Source organism: Larimichthys crocea, chromosome XIII, assembly GCF_000972845.2.
Source record: "Larimichthys crocea isolate SSNF chromosome XIII, L_crocea_2.0, whole genome shotgun sequence".
Lineage (NCBI taxonomy): Eukaryota > Metazoa > Chordata > Actinopteri > Sciaenidae > Larimichthys > Larimichthys crocea.
In genome coordinates this window covers 46,815,231-46,831,579 of record NC_040023.1, presented here as the reverse complement: position 1 = coordinate 46,831,579, position 16,349 = coordinate 46,815,231, and the positions used below count along the sequence as shown (strand labels likewise).

General features: G+C 38.9%; 1 protein-coding gene across 1 annotated transcript; it reads left to right on the top strand.

Annotated features, from left to right (window-relative positions):
• The first annotated feature begins 7,289 nt into the window (after positions 1-7,289).
• LOC104940558 (gasdermin-E) lies at positions 7,290-13,856 on the top strand. The gene is made up of 10 exons (XM_010757193.3): positions 7,290-7,595; positions 9,190-9,428; positions 9,576-9,768; positions 10,015-10,192; positions 10,284-10,404; positions 10,755-10,904; positions 12,149-12,270; positions 12,372-12,513; positions 12,597-12,667; positions 12,765-13,856. Exons 2-10 carry the CDS (start codon positions 9,218-9,220, stop codon positions 12,996-12,998), a joined length of 1,422 nt encoding a protein of 473 aa, XP_010755495.2. The 5' UTR covers positions 7,290-7,595; positions 9,190-9,217; the 3' UTR covers positions 12,999-13,856.
• Positions 13,857-16,349: the final 2,493 nt, after the last annotated feature.

Here is a 16,349-nt window from a genome sequence, read left to right as displayed (position 1 = left end):
CTCACCCTGCGAGACAAATCTTGAGGCTGGGATTCATTTCCTTTACTACAAATGTTGCTGCTACAACTAAATTCTCGTTACGTTCTCTCCACACACCTAAACCCTGTGTTCAGTAGAGTACTTCTGACTCTACCAGAGCTGCAGCCACCCCACCAGTGCGTTCAGGGAAAGGTTGGCTTGCAAGAGAATGAAGCGTTTGTTGTTTGCTGTTTGTGTCAACTCCATCCGCAGGACGTGGCCTGTCTTCTCTGCCTCAGGGCCCATGGTCTTCCCCTGCTGAGCATGGAGCTCTGCTACGGTGTATACTGCCTCACAGGCTACAGAAAATCACAGGTTTGTCACCTAGATATAAATTAGTGTAATGGAAAAGTATAGATGTGTGCTAATAGAAGTGCATTACAATATGCAAAGATGTTTTTCTTTCTCAATCTTATCCCTAATGAAGCCACCACACAACTATTTTACTATGGCTACTTTCTACTGTGATCGACTAAACAGCTCTGTCTCCTGTAGAGCTACACTGTGGAAAGAAGGTCGTAGTTTCTCATAAATACTCCTGTGTAACTTTTTGTCTTTCATCCTGCAGACTGTGCACTCTGTATGACTGACAGACGGTGACTGATCATCCTTGGAGAAAGCCACTACTTCGCGGAACCTTTGAGACGAGAGGACTGAACGTTCAGATCGCCACTGGGATCTCAATAGAGTTGGACCTTCTCGTCGTCACTAAGGGTGAGATTCTGAACTAAGAGAAATTCAATAGTTGAATTTAAATGGGAAAGAAAAAAAGAGTCAAAAGAGGCATTTTGTCATGAGATGATACTGTATGTACTGTATGTTAAATAAAATGTAATCTTAGATTTTCTATTTATTATCACCACTGCTTGACTGCTTTCACCAGAAGCTGTAGCGTCAACAGTCTGGATTCATGGTGCCGACTGTGTCTAAGAGAGAACCTGCCAGACATTTAAGTGACATTTGAAAACAATGGGAAATAAAAAGAGTAAATTATATCCATTAAAATAAATAAAACACCTGCCTTTACTGCCTAAGTGTTTCAAGTATTGTAAAGAATGTCTGACGTTTGAGCACAAATCAGTTAAAGACGGTTGAAGTAAGTTGATGCGTGGGGGAGAGAAAAGGAAGTGAAAGATTTAGAGGAAGCTGAAAGACAGAAAATCAATGTCAATGTGGAAAACAGAAGCAGAAAGTATGGAAATAAAACAACACGGCAAATAAATCTCCTGATAAGTATCCTGTCACACAGATGTCCAAAGTGAATGTGGACCTGGACTACTATCCTCCTGTCCCTCCACCACAGGCATGCAATGTTTAAGCAGTGGTAGCGACTACGACTGGACCCAGATATCCAAGCAATCACAGCTATGGCATATCTCCCTCATCCGGCTGTTTCTGGGGTCAAGCTTGCCGATCAACTGAAACATTTCTGGGAGAAAAGAGTGTATGTCAACTCCTTCTCATTTTCAAAATGGTATCTAACACGTTTCACGGCAGCACAGCAAGGCCAGCTGGCATAATACGGCATACAGGGAGGCCATAATTTAACACCGACAGCAGCCAGCTCAACTGGAGTACACCTAGGCAGAGGTAGAGGTTGTGGACAGATGTAGGTCGACTCAGACACCTGCTATCAGAAGAGAACCTGTGCATGTGATTGTCCACATAAGGCAGCTGCCCCACCCAAAGCAAACTAAATGGCCGAGCAGTCAGAGGGTGGAAAGGCCTGAGGTAACCAGGTGTGGTGTCGGGGAGACAATGACAAGAGGTAACACACACTCACACGTTTTTATCTAGCAGTGAAGAATGGCTTCAGTTACTGCTATGTGCTTTTGCAGAACGTACGGGAAAAAAACAGCTGCTGCAGTAGGTACTTTTGTTAAATATGACTCACAAGTGTTTCCGAAAATGCCCCAACATCTATCTGCCACCTCCCTCGTGGCATGGCAGAACAAGAGTGGCTCTAAACATGCTTCTAGCTGAAAAGGGAGCTGTTTGTGTCATGTTTGGTGGTTCTTATTTTACTTTCCCCACTAACAATGCTGACACAGATTGATCTGTTTCCCATGCTCTGGAAGGCCTGAGATCCCTCCCTGATGATGATGTCATCTGAAAACTCTTGAGATCAACACAATACCATTTGTATGATTTGTTGATTCCATGTGTGGGATGACCTGCTAGTTTGAGCTATCTCTGTCTACACACGATTAAGATTGCAGGAATAGAATCAGGTCACGTATTAAAAGAAACTGACTCATACAGCTGCAGCGACTCTGAAGACTTTGATGATATGTAAATGATTCTGTTTAACACTCTCCTGGTTTACAAATCGTTTAGCAATGACTATATTCCACAAAAACAGAAACATGTTGATGATGACTTGGATGGTTCTGTCTCCTGTAGGGCTCACACCAATTTATGAGAACTACCGCAACAAGGTTGAACAGAGAAACTGCATTTTTTACTGGAACTACAAATGGTAAACTCATTAAAAACTTGCTAACCCACCCGACCTCCGCTGCAGCATCCATAATAATCTTAATGATAGTGTCAAGGGCCAAATTCTCTCCAAGCATGTCCACAGGCTGGTGGGGTTTTGGTAATAACTTTCTTGTCACTGGGTTTACCTTTACTTCAAATCTTGCCGCTACAACAACTACATTCTGATTAAATTATCTCCCCTTACCTAAACCCTGTGACTCTATCAGAGCTGCAGCCCCCCACCAGTGCTTTCAGGGCAAGGTTAGGCTGCTGGTGAATGAAGTGTTTGTCTGTAGCAACTTCATCTATTCTGCCTCGGGGTCCATGGCCTTCCCTTGGTAAACAAGGGAAGTGGTGTCTATCGGATCACGGGTCACAGCAAATAACAGGTTTATTACCTAGACAGTGTATATATAGAATTTGTTTATACTTCTGCATATGAGACAGTATAGATAACACACAAGTAGGCAAGGGGGAACAAACGTCTAATACCTCTTGGACCGGGCAGACTTCGTGCTGTTCGATTTGCTCTGTCCTGTTCTTTATTCAGTTAAATAAAATAAAGAAGCATAAAGAACAAAACAGCAACCTAAATGTAACCTTTGTACTCATTTTTGGTCTTGACACAAGCAATATCTCTATTTTATCACTATATTTCCAATATTTGTCATACTTTTATCAGATTATCCTTTTTAGGCATTGCATAGAGGAGCTGTTGACTGTACTGTTCAGTCATTCACCAATTGCTATACTTGTGTTCCATATAAACATCATCATATGACCAATAATGAGGTGAGACTGGGAAACTGTCTGGTGAGACTGGGTGTGTCCTCGACCCGAATCACATGGTAGGTTCAGGTTTAGTGTGATGTTGCGTTGAATAATTTTGTTAGTGTTAATTAAAGTAAGTTGTATCATATATCCCCAGCACAATTATATTTCCAGTATCTTTCCAATTATTCCAACAATAGGGGGTAATTATTCCTGGGGTTTCTGAGACCTGTGATCATCTTTGGCATGGTCTTAGCTATTTCCAGCGGTGAGCAGGTATTTTACAGCACCTGTTATATTCTTAGTTTTCACAACAAGCATTTATTAATATGGCATGACTTATGACTATTTTATCCTGTGACCTACCTTAAATGATCTTTAATGGCGGACATCGTCCCGTTCTTCAAAAATGTTCATGTTCATAGTACGGGATAAATGAGTTGTTAAATGCTTCCATCTTGGTCTTCATTTTGTGTTAAATAGCCCTTTAACTGTTGTGCTAAGCCTTCAAGTAGGCCATCTTTTGCCATGGCGACATATAATCTAATAATCATTTTGAACAGCAAACTGAATATTTCTCAATACCACCACCGCCGCCGCCAGTGGACTCGGGGCCCTGTTACAGGAATCTGAACCAGCTTTTATGACATAGTGTTTGTGCATCTGGTTGCACAGGGGAGCAATCTCTACATCTGAGTGGCTACTCCCTGTAAGCTTTAACAAAGTTACTACTTAACCCACCCGCTTCCAGAAACACACCATCTACTGGCCCCACTCTTTACATACTTGCACAACAAATCTGAACCCCATTGTTTATGGGCACCAACAACACTGACACAGAACATAGAGTCCTTTCACTTAGAGGGGATTGCCACTCATTTTAAGAACATATTTATGATGTTCACATCTGGTACTGTAATAGTTTAGCTGGCTTTCCACAAAATTTGATATTTGTGGTCCCCAGAGGATAAATCCCAGTGACTTTAAAGATCCCCTAACCCAAAATTCCATCAGCTGGCCAAATTTTTCACGTATCTAGTCAAAAATCTCAACAACTCATTGGATGAGACCACTTTGGGTACAGACATTTGTGATAATACCTATACAGTATTGGGGAAATATCACTTTTGATGACACATTTGACCAGTAATGATGGAGTTTCCTTTTTCTGTGCTATTCTAGTTCATTATTTTCATCATTAAAGGTATTAAATCCTGATTAAAGTTCTAATGACTTTCTCCTTTTTTACTTGGATTTACTGTATATGTGTTGTGCACTAGTATTTGTGGTAAAGGTTTGACTGTTTTATTGTTATTATTTATCAATAATTTGTCTATATTACTATAATAACCTTATTTTCAACCTCAATTAAGGCAAATTAGGTTAGATGTATCACATGAGTGTCAGTGAATCAAAGTGACCAAAGATGTCAGAGGACTTGGAGTCAGAGCACCCTAACCTTATCTATGAACTGCTGTACAACAGGAAGTGCCAGTCAGCATAATGTTTAATGTCTAAACTGCCACTAAATCCTTCACACTGGTCCTTGGTACAGCACTTTTACACAACAAAACATATTTATTGATGAAGCTTTAGAACTGCTGAGGATAACCAGCTAGCTTAACTGTTATCATGTGATTGATCTCATTATCCTACTCTTGGCGAGAAAGTGAAAAGGTGAGTTTCACAACATCTCAAGGCCCCCCGTGACACGAGTAATGTTAGCCTGCATGGATTCCACAGCATCCAATTGTACAGCTGTTTGTGACAAACTGGGAGGTTATGTTACAGTATCTATAATTCACTCAGAATTAAGAAAAAATTAGAAGAAAAAAAATCATTATTTTAAATTAATCAAAATAAAATCACCTTGAGGATAGCCTTAATTATTTTTGCAGCAGTGAAAAGATATTTTACAGTACATGTTGCCTTTTATATATATATATATATATAGAGCACAACTTGCACCTGTACGGAAGTACGGAAGCGTATTGCATTCACTTGAAAAAAAAAAGAACTCTGTTTTTTCTGAGTAATTTTTTTCCCTGTTTTTCTGAGGAATTATTTTTCTGTTTTTCGTAGTAATTTTTTTTCTGAAATATCGAGATACTTCAAAATCGCGCGAGAACATCCAACCTGCAAGTGACTCCCATAGATCCGGCAGATCCGGCACTTTCTACCGTACCGGGTCAATAAAGGTAAGGCATGTAATTACAATTACAGACACACAAGGTATGATACTCTTGTTATGTTTTAGACTTTATCCTTCTATTGTAAGACTATTGCTCAAAAATTATCTCGCCTTTCTTTAATTATATTAGCTTGGCACAAGTAGAAGGAGCCATTTGTCATAACGTTAGGTCAGGTTATATGATAACAGTATACACTAACACTATAGAGACATAACATGAGAATACTAACATAGAAGTTGTTTGTTGTTGAAAGGCGATTCATTTTTGATGAGCAACAATGTCCAACATGATGAAAACAAAACTGATAGCTTACCTGACAACTGAAATCATGCCCATAGACATGTTTGTCTATTCCAAGAGTATCATACCTTGTGTGTAACTGTAACTGATTACATGCCTTACCTTTATTGACCCGGTATGGTAGAAATGTTCTCGTGGCATTTCGAAGTATCTTGATAATTCAGGAAAAAAATTACCACGAAAAAAAGAAAAGTAATTACTGTACTCAGAAAAACAGAAATAATTACCCTGAAAAACAAACCAAAAAATGAATTACTCAGAAAACTACTCAGAGTTTTTTTTTCAAGTGAATGCAATACGCTTCCGTAAAAAAACTTGTTTTAACCACACAGGTTAAATGAGATTTAAAAGTTTATATCATGGTGTTTATTTCTTTTATCAAGAGTTGTTTTGTGTTAAATAGCCAGCTACAAACCCTTTTACTTTCAGTACTTCTTTTTTTATTTCATACTACTTTCTGCTGCAGTTCAGTAAGTAATATTGTACATTGTACTCAACATTAGTTACTTTTCAAATTAAGATTTGATCTACATAAAAAAGTTGACATTGTTTTAGATCCTACAGTACTCAGCCAGCAACAATATTAAATAATACACAAGTAATAATAATACAGTAATATAAATAATAACTCTGTGCTTCTTTACACTTCAATGCTATAGTATAACTTGGCCGCGTGGCCCTGGTCAGTCTGTTACACTAGCGTCAAACCAGCTATGAGTACACTTACATCTGGGTGCATCCATACTTCAGGGGGACAGAGGCAGAACATTATCACTACATCTGAGTGACTACTCCCTGTCAGCCTAAACAAAGTTACTACTTATCACCAGTGGAAAGTATGTCACAAACTAAAATACACCCACCCATTCACACATGCATCTTGACCACAGTGTTTACATCATTTCACATCAACCTGACACTGTTTCTGGGCACACAAAAATGCACTGATCATCTCACATGAAGGGGATTCCCAACCATTCATAAAAACACACTTCTAAAACTAGGTGTTTGACAGCAGGTTCAACATGTGCCACCTGTTCAGAATGATGTACACATCTGGCGCTCTGGCAGATGGGACATTGAATATTCATACTGATTTATTTGGCTTAGCTATTTGTGTGGTTTAAAGTGAAGTTTTTTTCATCCCTTCTTGAGAAATTATTTGCAGTTTACAGGACAGAAAGTTTAAAATCACTCGCTTAACTGTACAGCAGGTGTTCTTCATCAGACAGGATATGGTGAAGAGAGTGGTATCATGCTCTGGTTTACAAACCGTGCAGGTGTTATGCATCAGAACTATATGAATAAATCAATAAGGTATGATTTTCTGAAAATAAAAGAGAAAGAAATAGGCAAGTCTGCTCATGTCCTGAAACACACGCACACACACACACACACACAAACACACACACACACACACGCACGCACACACACGCGCACGCACGCACGCACGCACGCACACATACCAGAGTTCATATGATCATAATTAACTCTCCAGTGAGAGTGGGTGAAGGAGGCGGTCTCTGTCCTCCTCCGTGAAGCGGATAACTACAGTCAATCGTTATCCTACCGTTCAGCCACAGCTCTGACCGAACTCTGCCGGCATCACTGATTTCTTTTTACATGTTCCGCCACTCTACTTGCGAGTTATATTAGTTTTACATTAACACCGTGCCACTGTTACACCCACAGGACTGTTTTTTATCCGCCTTTAAACAACCTGGACTACTTTTACGCATGGAAACATCGGTAACATTCCAGGAGTGACACTTGGACTGACCGGAGCTCTGAAAGTACGACGTTAAATCCTGAACTTAAGAGAGATAATCTAAGGTAAATTCATTTATATTGAGTCGTTTATTTTTTGTTTTTTTGTTTGTTTGTTTGTTTTGTTTTGTTTGGAGACTAAAACAAATTTAAAACTACACACTGAGAAGATGTGGTCAGTTTCTTATTACTCTCCTGTATATCATTAATTGTGATTTTACATCCAGAATTTGATTCGTGCGTCATTAAAGGCTCGCGTGCACTGATCTCACCATCCACTGCATACACTGCCGCGTGATAATATTAGACACAAGTAGGCTGCCGGGAAATACGCACGCGCGCTCTGGCACACGTGCAAGTGGGGGCTAAACCAAATGTAACTGTTGACATTTGAGACTTTTGTGGACAGCAATACGGTCTGCTCTACTTTTCTTTAAACATGCACTGCTATAGTTTTCACTTCTACACTGTCACCCATAAAGTTAGAATAAAACATTTTTTTTTACCTCTTCTCGTGAAATTATTTTGACAATGTAATAATATTGATAGGTGAAGTGTATTTTAAAACTTTATTCATGTCAATCTATTCTAAACATATGGCAGTGAAATGAATCTGATGAAATAGAAAAAAAAAGATGAATGTGTCTGAAAACAAAATTATTCCAACTTTATGGGCAACAGTGTAGGAAGTGACATGATAGTGTTTGAGTCACCTAGAAGTGATTAAAGTAACTTTTAAAACTTTTTGTTGATACTGTTGGTTATTTGCTTTATGTTCATTACCTTTAGATTACATTTGCTCACACGTACAATGTCACCTTAACCACATGAACCACATGTTTCTACAGACTACATGTATGCATCATGTCTTTTTCTCTCTCTCTCGTTTCCTTGGTCCCTAAACAAAAGAAACATCAAATATTTAGAAACAGCATATCCGAGCTTTTGGAACTGGCGTTTGAGGTTAGGGAAAGGTCCTCAGTGACGTTACGTCTCTCTTAAATAATTCAGGCCAAATGACTCAACACACTAAGGCCGTGTCAAGGCAAGGGGAGTTTGTGTCGTTCACACACGAGAAGGTGGTTCTTGATTTCCCCAAGCGGGGAAATGCTTCAGAGGTCTGAACTCTCATCTGTTTAATATTCATTTCCCCAAAAGGAATCTTACTCTCCGCTCTAGCCAGCATTGTGGTCTCCTGTTTAAGTCTAACATTCCTTCAGACTAACGGGGCCACACAGCTCAAACTTTCTTCTCTTCTATTTCTTTCTTTTCCCTGGCGGCGCAAATCCCCCTCACGCCTGATTACTTTAAATATTTAAACTATGAAAGCTGAGCCAGGAGAATGAACGCACCAGGGTGTTTGTCTATTTGCACGTGTGTGTGTGTGTTTGTGGGTACACTAATATTTTAACAACATGCAGGGGACTTTCTTCGAGCCATGTGAGTCATTGGTTACTGTTGATTGCAGGACGTTGCATGGGACTAAGTACACCCACGCCAGGTCTTCTTAGTTTTATCGGTACTTCTGAAATGTGCAAAAACTGTAGTGAATACCAACTGGAAACCACCCTCAGTGGTTTAAGTCAAAGCAGGGTGCATGTCTTTGCTCTTTGCTTTCCAGTGGACAAAATAAGGTCAAATTGATGCCTCTCTTTTCCAGCTGTCTGCCGTCTTCGTCTGCCGAAGCCATGTTTTCCAAAGCCACTGCCAAATTCGTCCGTCAGATTGACCAAGAGGGAAGCCTAATCCATGTGTCCCGAATAAATGACTCAGACAAACTGGTTCCCATGGCACTGGTCGTCAAACGCAACCCCATCTGGTTCTGGCAGAATCCCAAGTACCAACCGACAATTTTCACCCTCAGCGACTTGTTGCAGGGCGACGAGGTGCTCACTCCAGGTATGTAGGTGTGCACATACAGATCATGCAAAGTGAAGATATACTGCTGAAGCCATGCGAACACATTATTTTCATGCCAGCTACCTTGTTGTAAGACATGCATGAATTATTTATATATAGATATGCTAACACCACATGTCTTGTCAGGGGTGTCTGAGCAACATATCCTGGACTACAAAGGGACGTATGGAGACATATTTTCTGGGAAGCTGGACTCTGAAGCTGGTTCTCTCAGCGTCACAGTGTCGGGGCAAGGATCCTCAATGCTCCAGTCATGTTTTGGCAAACTGAAGAAAGAGAAACTGGACGTGAAGAAGCTGCTAAATGACTCCAGTGGCAGGTGTTAAATAGTTTCTTTACATTCTTGAACATTGTCACAGAAGGTGTCAGGATGATGACTTCATTATTGATGTGATGAACTCTATAAATGTAGTTAGACATCAGACATTGGACACCTCAGATTAGTGACATGCAGACACAGAGATCAATAGTGTTGACCCAGATAAACCACACTGGATCTGGATCTGTCTTACACGTGGACTCTATTGCCATAGTCGATTAAAAAAACAGTTTCTCTTTGCATCAGGCACGTAGACATGCAGCACCCGCTGGTACAGCAGCTGAAGAAACAAGCTGAGGTGCTGGCAGTAGTGTATGAGAGGATCATCACCACCGACTCGTGCACAGTCACCCAGACGAAAAAGGAACAGTGCGCCTTCCAAGGGGTGCTCGGGATAGTGGGCATGCTGGGGAAATCTGTTAAGGTGGGCAGGCTTGTTTGTCATTTTAATGTGATTTCTGGCAAAAAACATCTTTATTACTGTCAGATTTTAAATCATACGTGTGTTTTCTCAGGTGTGTGTGAAGGACAGTAACAACATTGAGATTGACAGTGATGTTTCCTTAGAGATCCCATCTAAAACAGTCATTGCGTACAGCATCATGGAGCTGGAGATTAAAAAGAATGGGCACTATGGTAAGTTTGCAGTCACTTCTCCATTCTGGGTTGCTTTCACTGACCACAAATACAATTAAATCCCTGAAAACAAAGTTATAATGCAGATCTGTATCTCAAATATTGTGCATTAAATGTATTAAATCGCAGATTAACATGTGGCAACATGCGATGTCTACAATAGAAGACACATGGAATAGAGAAGTAGAGCAGTCGGTTAAGCAAATACGGCTTAAACATTGCTCACTGATGTGTTTCGATTGTGTCTTTTCTATTATGCTTGTGCACCAGCACGTGTGGTCACATGCATCCACCTTACCATACCTGTTTTTCCTCCTCTGTGTGTTCATCTATGATGGTGTATTTTTCAGAAATATGCTTACAACCAGGCACGATGGGATGCATTGAGTCAGACTCAACCGAAATGTCATGGCCATGCCAAGATCCCTTGGATGCAGTGGACGGCAAGTCCAATGGAGACATGGATCCAAAGAAAAGACGTTTGGATGCACTGCAAAATGGTTTGTTCCCATGCATTCATACATTTGGCCGGTTACTCATTAACATGAAAACTAACTTACATCATTATTCTTAACAAGAGGAAGTAAAATACAGTACAGAAATGATGGGACTTACGCAGTTCCCCCTTTTTTATGAATCAATGGAATTCTGAACAGTTTTGAGGTACTTGTACTAAACTAGACAAATATTGTACTTTTTAATCCACTACATTGATTTGATAACTGTAGTTCATAGTCGGTTTGCAGATTCAGATTAACAATAAAAAATAAGATAAAACTTTCCAAGCTACCTGGCAGTATATAAAGTACCTGAAACTAGCTCTGAAATGAGCCATGAAGACTGTTACTTTTGGTACTTTAAGTATATTTTGATGTTAATACTTACTCATGGAAATTTTTCAGTGCAGGCTTTTACTATTTGAATATAAGCTGACCAGCCTCAGTAGCAAAAACTTGATCTAAAACTAACTATAATACATATTAAGATGGATTTACTGCAACTTTGAACACAATATTAATATCTACTGCTAAGTAGGATATCTTAATATGTCATTACCACTAAAAGATAAAGTATTTCACTATATACTCTCCTATAAATATTATAGTATCTTAATAGTAAGTTTCCATTCTCAGATTGCCAATAGTACAATCCTGGCCAGCTCACTCACTCAGCTGTAAACTAACATCAGTTGTTCCTGACTGAAAGAGAAGACGTGAAGAAGAGTGTTGCACAATCCTCTAAATGCGTTATTTTTAAATGTTTACACGTTAGTTCATCCGGATCTGGTTTTGGATCTGCATCAAAACAAGCATGGTGATTAAAAATAAAGCAGATTTTTGGTATAATAAGGCCGCAGGAATACAGATGGGCAAAATCTCAAGCAAGTCAGACTCATGACAAGTGAGTAACTTCTGTTTAAATGTATTATGTTGGTCTAGCACAAACTACAACTCTTTATGTAATTCATAAGCAAAATGACATCAAAGAGAAACATTGGCACTTGCCATCAAAATTTGCATAACTTTTTGCATAATGTGTTTAAGAAATATGGTGATTAATGATACCTTCAAGAACACAGTAACTATTTGACAAGCAAACAAACAAATGTCAGTGAGGTTCTCCTCTTATTGTTCAAAGTGTAGTGCATCCATCATGTCAAAAGTGGATAATTCACTGAGCCTCATACAAAATCTGTTTATAGCTTCAGTATAAAATCTGAGGAGTACCTCCTGGTCTCTTACAGGATCACAGCAGATGGACCTTACTCCTCTGGCAGAGCTCTCTGACTCAACTCGAAGTGCTTTATTCAAGAACCTCCTCAAAACGATGAAGGCCCGACCTGCGCTGTCAGAGATGCAGTGTGTGGTGAGTTACATGTTGACAGGACACCGGTTAATTTCTTTTAAAGACAGTATATTGAGGATGTTTTCTCTTTTTTCTCTCCTCTCTGTACCTCCCTCTGTTAGCTTGAGGATTTGTGTTGTGTTGAAACACCTGAGGAAGCCAAACTTGACCGACTCAAGGGAGATAGTCCCACTGAGAATGGCCAGTGTGGTATCCCCCCTACTCACCAAAAATCTGTTTACCTGTTGGTCAGTGCCATGGAAGGTGAGGGCGAATTCCATAACTCATGTTATTTTAAGAAAAACAAAGTAGTATTAAAGTTTAATCTTGTTGTATTATTTTTGTAGCGTTGCCTGATGAAACCCTGGGCCTCTTGAGCGACAGCAGTCCTGATTTTCTGGAGGCTTTCAACATGCTGGTTAGTTAACGTGTTAAATTTACTGCACATCTTTACACTTTTGACAAGCGTTGAAGATATTATCATTATAACTCATTTATTTGATTTGTCTCAACAGACTTGCAAGTTAAAGGAGAGCAGCGAGGCGCTCTCCATAGAGTGTCCTCCGTTCCTGCGACAGGACAGCCAGGCCTTCCAACTGGCAGAACAACTGCTCAGCTCCGTCAACGTGACGCTGAGAAAAGACACCGACACGCTGAGGGTGGAGACGGGAAGTAACGGAGGAGATCACCTGTTGGTCCTCTGTCTCAGCATACATGGATTGTCCTTGCTGAGCAAAGGACTAAACTAGTACTAGTGTCTGCCTGTGTACTTTTCTTTCTTTTCCGTCAAACAATTTCTTTCTTTTTTGTCAAGTCTATTGTGACTAAGCTTAATATCATTCTAGACTCTTTCACTATTTGCTTCAGTATTTTATTGATATTACTCTAATTTTATTGTTATTCCTTTTTTATTACTCAAGCACTTACATATTTTTGTATTAAACAACAAAAATATATATATTTTGAAATATATCTTGTTCTACTTATATGTGTCTCACTTTTATAACTTATAAACCATTTTAGTGAAAACTGTCTTGTTGAACCCGTTGATCAACTGAAAGGGCATAGTGGTAAAGCAGACAGTTCAGATTTCTTTGCCTGAGAAATGTTTACACGTTTCATTTTATGTCAGATGTCATGCATGCCAATGGTATACAAAGTGAAGACGGAATCTGTGTCTGCATTTAAAGTCTACATTTTATTGCTGCTATTGCAAATCAAAATATTTGCTATTAGACTTTTATTTATCAAGAAAGCTATATATTATATAACATTCCCTTAAATACTGGCGTTTAATACCAAAAAGCTACATTGTGTTAAAATGCAGTATTGATGGTTTGATATTTGGTTTATGTGTCTTTCACATATGAAGATTTATGAAGCTGCCTTTGCCATGGCCTTAGGGCCACTTGCTGTTAACTGTCAGTTAACGTTCTTATTTATTGTTGTTTATTAGGATATGTTTTACATGATTCAATATTAATACTTTTAAAATATCTTTATATCTAAGTCTCTGTCTGTGTCATTGTATCAGTGTAAGTGTAAAGTGTATTATTTTGTCTTACAGAATTTTCAAATAAAGCTTTTTATACTGCATGGACACTGAATAAGACATTTGATTCATCTTTTTTTGAAATACTTAAGGGAAATGAGGTCAACAGCTGTGCTCTGTGGTGAAACACTACAAACAATTAAACTTCCATTTAGTTCTATTTGTATTGACTAAGATTTGCTGGATATTGTCAACATATTCATGATATGATGCAGAGCTGTCAGAAAGATTAATCATGACAATACCATACTCATCTCTGAGCAAGGGTGTGTATGGTTTATGCTCATACATCGTACACACACACAGGTTTTCTTTTATGGCTGATTAGTCCTTTTCTTAGTACAGTGTGTGTGTGAGTGTGTTCACAGTCCAAAATCTCTGAAAATGTTGCTGCACCTGTTAGGGTGGGGTGGGATCATTAGTTTATGCACTCAGGTTCAGTTTATTTGGTAGAGGGCAACTATCCCACGGCCCAAGACCCTGAGGGGGCTCAACATTTGTTAGAAATGCTACAGATGTTTGCACATTCACCACAATTCACCACTAAATTACAGTGTAATCTGCACTTTCTCAAAGTGTAGATTAAAGGCTGTTATGCAGTCTGGCCCAACAACAACTATTTGTCCTACAGCCTCCTAACAAGTTAATCCAGTCATGCTAGTTGTATCTACTGTACAGTAGTAAACAGGAGTACTGTGGGAGTCTGGTGACCTCAGGAAACTTCCAGCATAGCTCTGCCTAATAAGATGTCTGATCAGCCAGAATAATTGCACACCTATAGGGATGTGTTGTACACCTTGAACACCTGTGTAGGTATGTGGGACCTTTAATTAAGCTCAAAGCACCTTAGAAATGTCTTGTACCTGCAAAATTTGCAGCATATACATAAAATATTTTTGGAATGATGCCAAAAAGAAAAGACATATTACTACAGAAATATCATTGTATCACTATATCAGTACTTTAAGACATTATGGTCAGTCAATTCAGAAAACCACCCCAGGTAAGGAAGAGTTGCCGCTTGTGCAGAGGATAAGTGGAGGAAGTTGGCAGACTCAGACTCAGGTTAAATCAGCCTTTTACCGTGTGCACGTTGATTGGATGATGGGGAAGAGACTGAACCTCAGCAATATATTGTTTTGGACCAATTTCTCATAGAAGATTGACTTATTTTTATCCATATTTTTATTATTCCATAGCCAGCAAATGTTTATGGGAAGAGAAATGTGTTTGTACATAAGTAGCCAACATAAAAAGAGACTATCTATGAAATTGTAATTTGAAGAGGGAGTTTAATTACATGAGAATTGCTGAAACAGAAACTTTATACAACAGCTTTTACAGTGCAACTCTTCTTTATATTGTCATTGGTGCAACTTGAAGAGATTAATTTGATGAATGGAAATCAAGCACATCTAAGCCTCCTTGATTGTGTGTAGTGCATAAGATATTTCTGTTTAAAAGATGAGGCTTGTTTTTCCATATAAATTGATGTTTGTAACGGTATAGTAAAGTTAACCTGCTGACGGGGCGTCCTAGGTCAGGGGTGTCCGAAGGTCAGATTTGAAGATGTGAAGAAGCCAATACTAACATTTTAAAAATGAAAGAAATTACCATTTAAAGTTACATACAAATGCACTGTTGTGTAACAATTTTGTTTTCATTGTCACATTTTTTTTCTTTTTTTTGAATGACAATGTAACCAAATTTAAGCCAATCAGGCGTGAAGAATCTAAAAACCAGTGCTGCCTTTCTTTCACATCTGAAGTCAGATAACTCAGAATAAATTGTATCGCACTGCATGAAGTTGATCCAAATCTTAACCCTTAATGTTCATTCTAAACATGAGTTATTATGAGTAATGCAAAGTGTTAACATTTAAGTTTAAAATGTTGAATCACTCATGCTCTTCTCTTTCACAGGATCATTCAGAAAGTCATATTTTGTGTCACATCTACAGGTACATAACAGCGGCAGTTATGTCCTTAGAGGTTTAAATGCTTCTTTATGTCAACCAAAAAAAAAAAATCTTGCAGCCATACATTGTCAACCATTGCAGGCTATAATCTACGGAAGCCCTAAAAGGCCATACATGCATACATTTTATTCCACCCGTTTTCCTCTGATAACGAGATAATTAATTCGAGTATTACAGAATGTATGGCATGTAGTCCATGATACGGAGCGAGCAAACCTATTACTCCACTATAAAATCCCTTTGATCCATAATTTCTGACAAAGGTTTGTACACTTGATCTCAGGACTGGAGTGATTAGGGATTAGCCAAAGTGTATCAACCTTTGTCAGAAATTATAGGTCAAAGGGTTTTTTATACAGTAGAGTAAATATTGTACATAATGCCTTTTTCAATTCAAAATAATGAACTTTGAGGATGAATTGCTCCAAAATGATACAGTAAATATGCTTTATACTGAGTGAGGGAACAGTCAGCATGGTCCTGAGATCAAGTGTATCAACTTTTGCCAGAAATTATGGATCAAAGGGATTTTACAGTGGCGTAATAGGTTTGCTCGCTCCATATCATGGA

Excerpts from the sequence above, each read along its gene's own strand:
- LOC104940558 (XM_010757193.3), top strand. The coding sequence starts at position 9,218 with ATGTTTTCCAAAGCCACTGCCAAATTCGTCCGTCAGATTGACCAAGAG. Across the intron at positions 12,271-12,371 it reads TGTCAGAGATGCAGTGTGTG|CTTGAGGATTTGTGTTGTGT; the intron begins GTGAGTTACATG and ends TCCCTCTGTTAG. Across the intron at positions 12,668-12,764 it reads TGGAGGCTTTCAACATGCTG|ACTTGCAAGTTAAAGGAGAG; the intron begins GTTAGTTAACGT and ends TTGTCTCAACAG.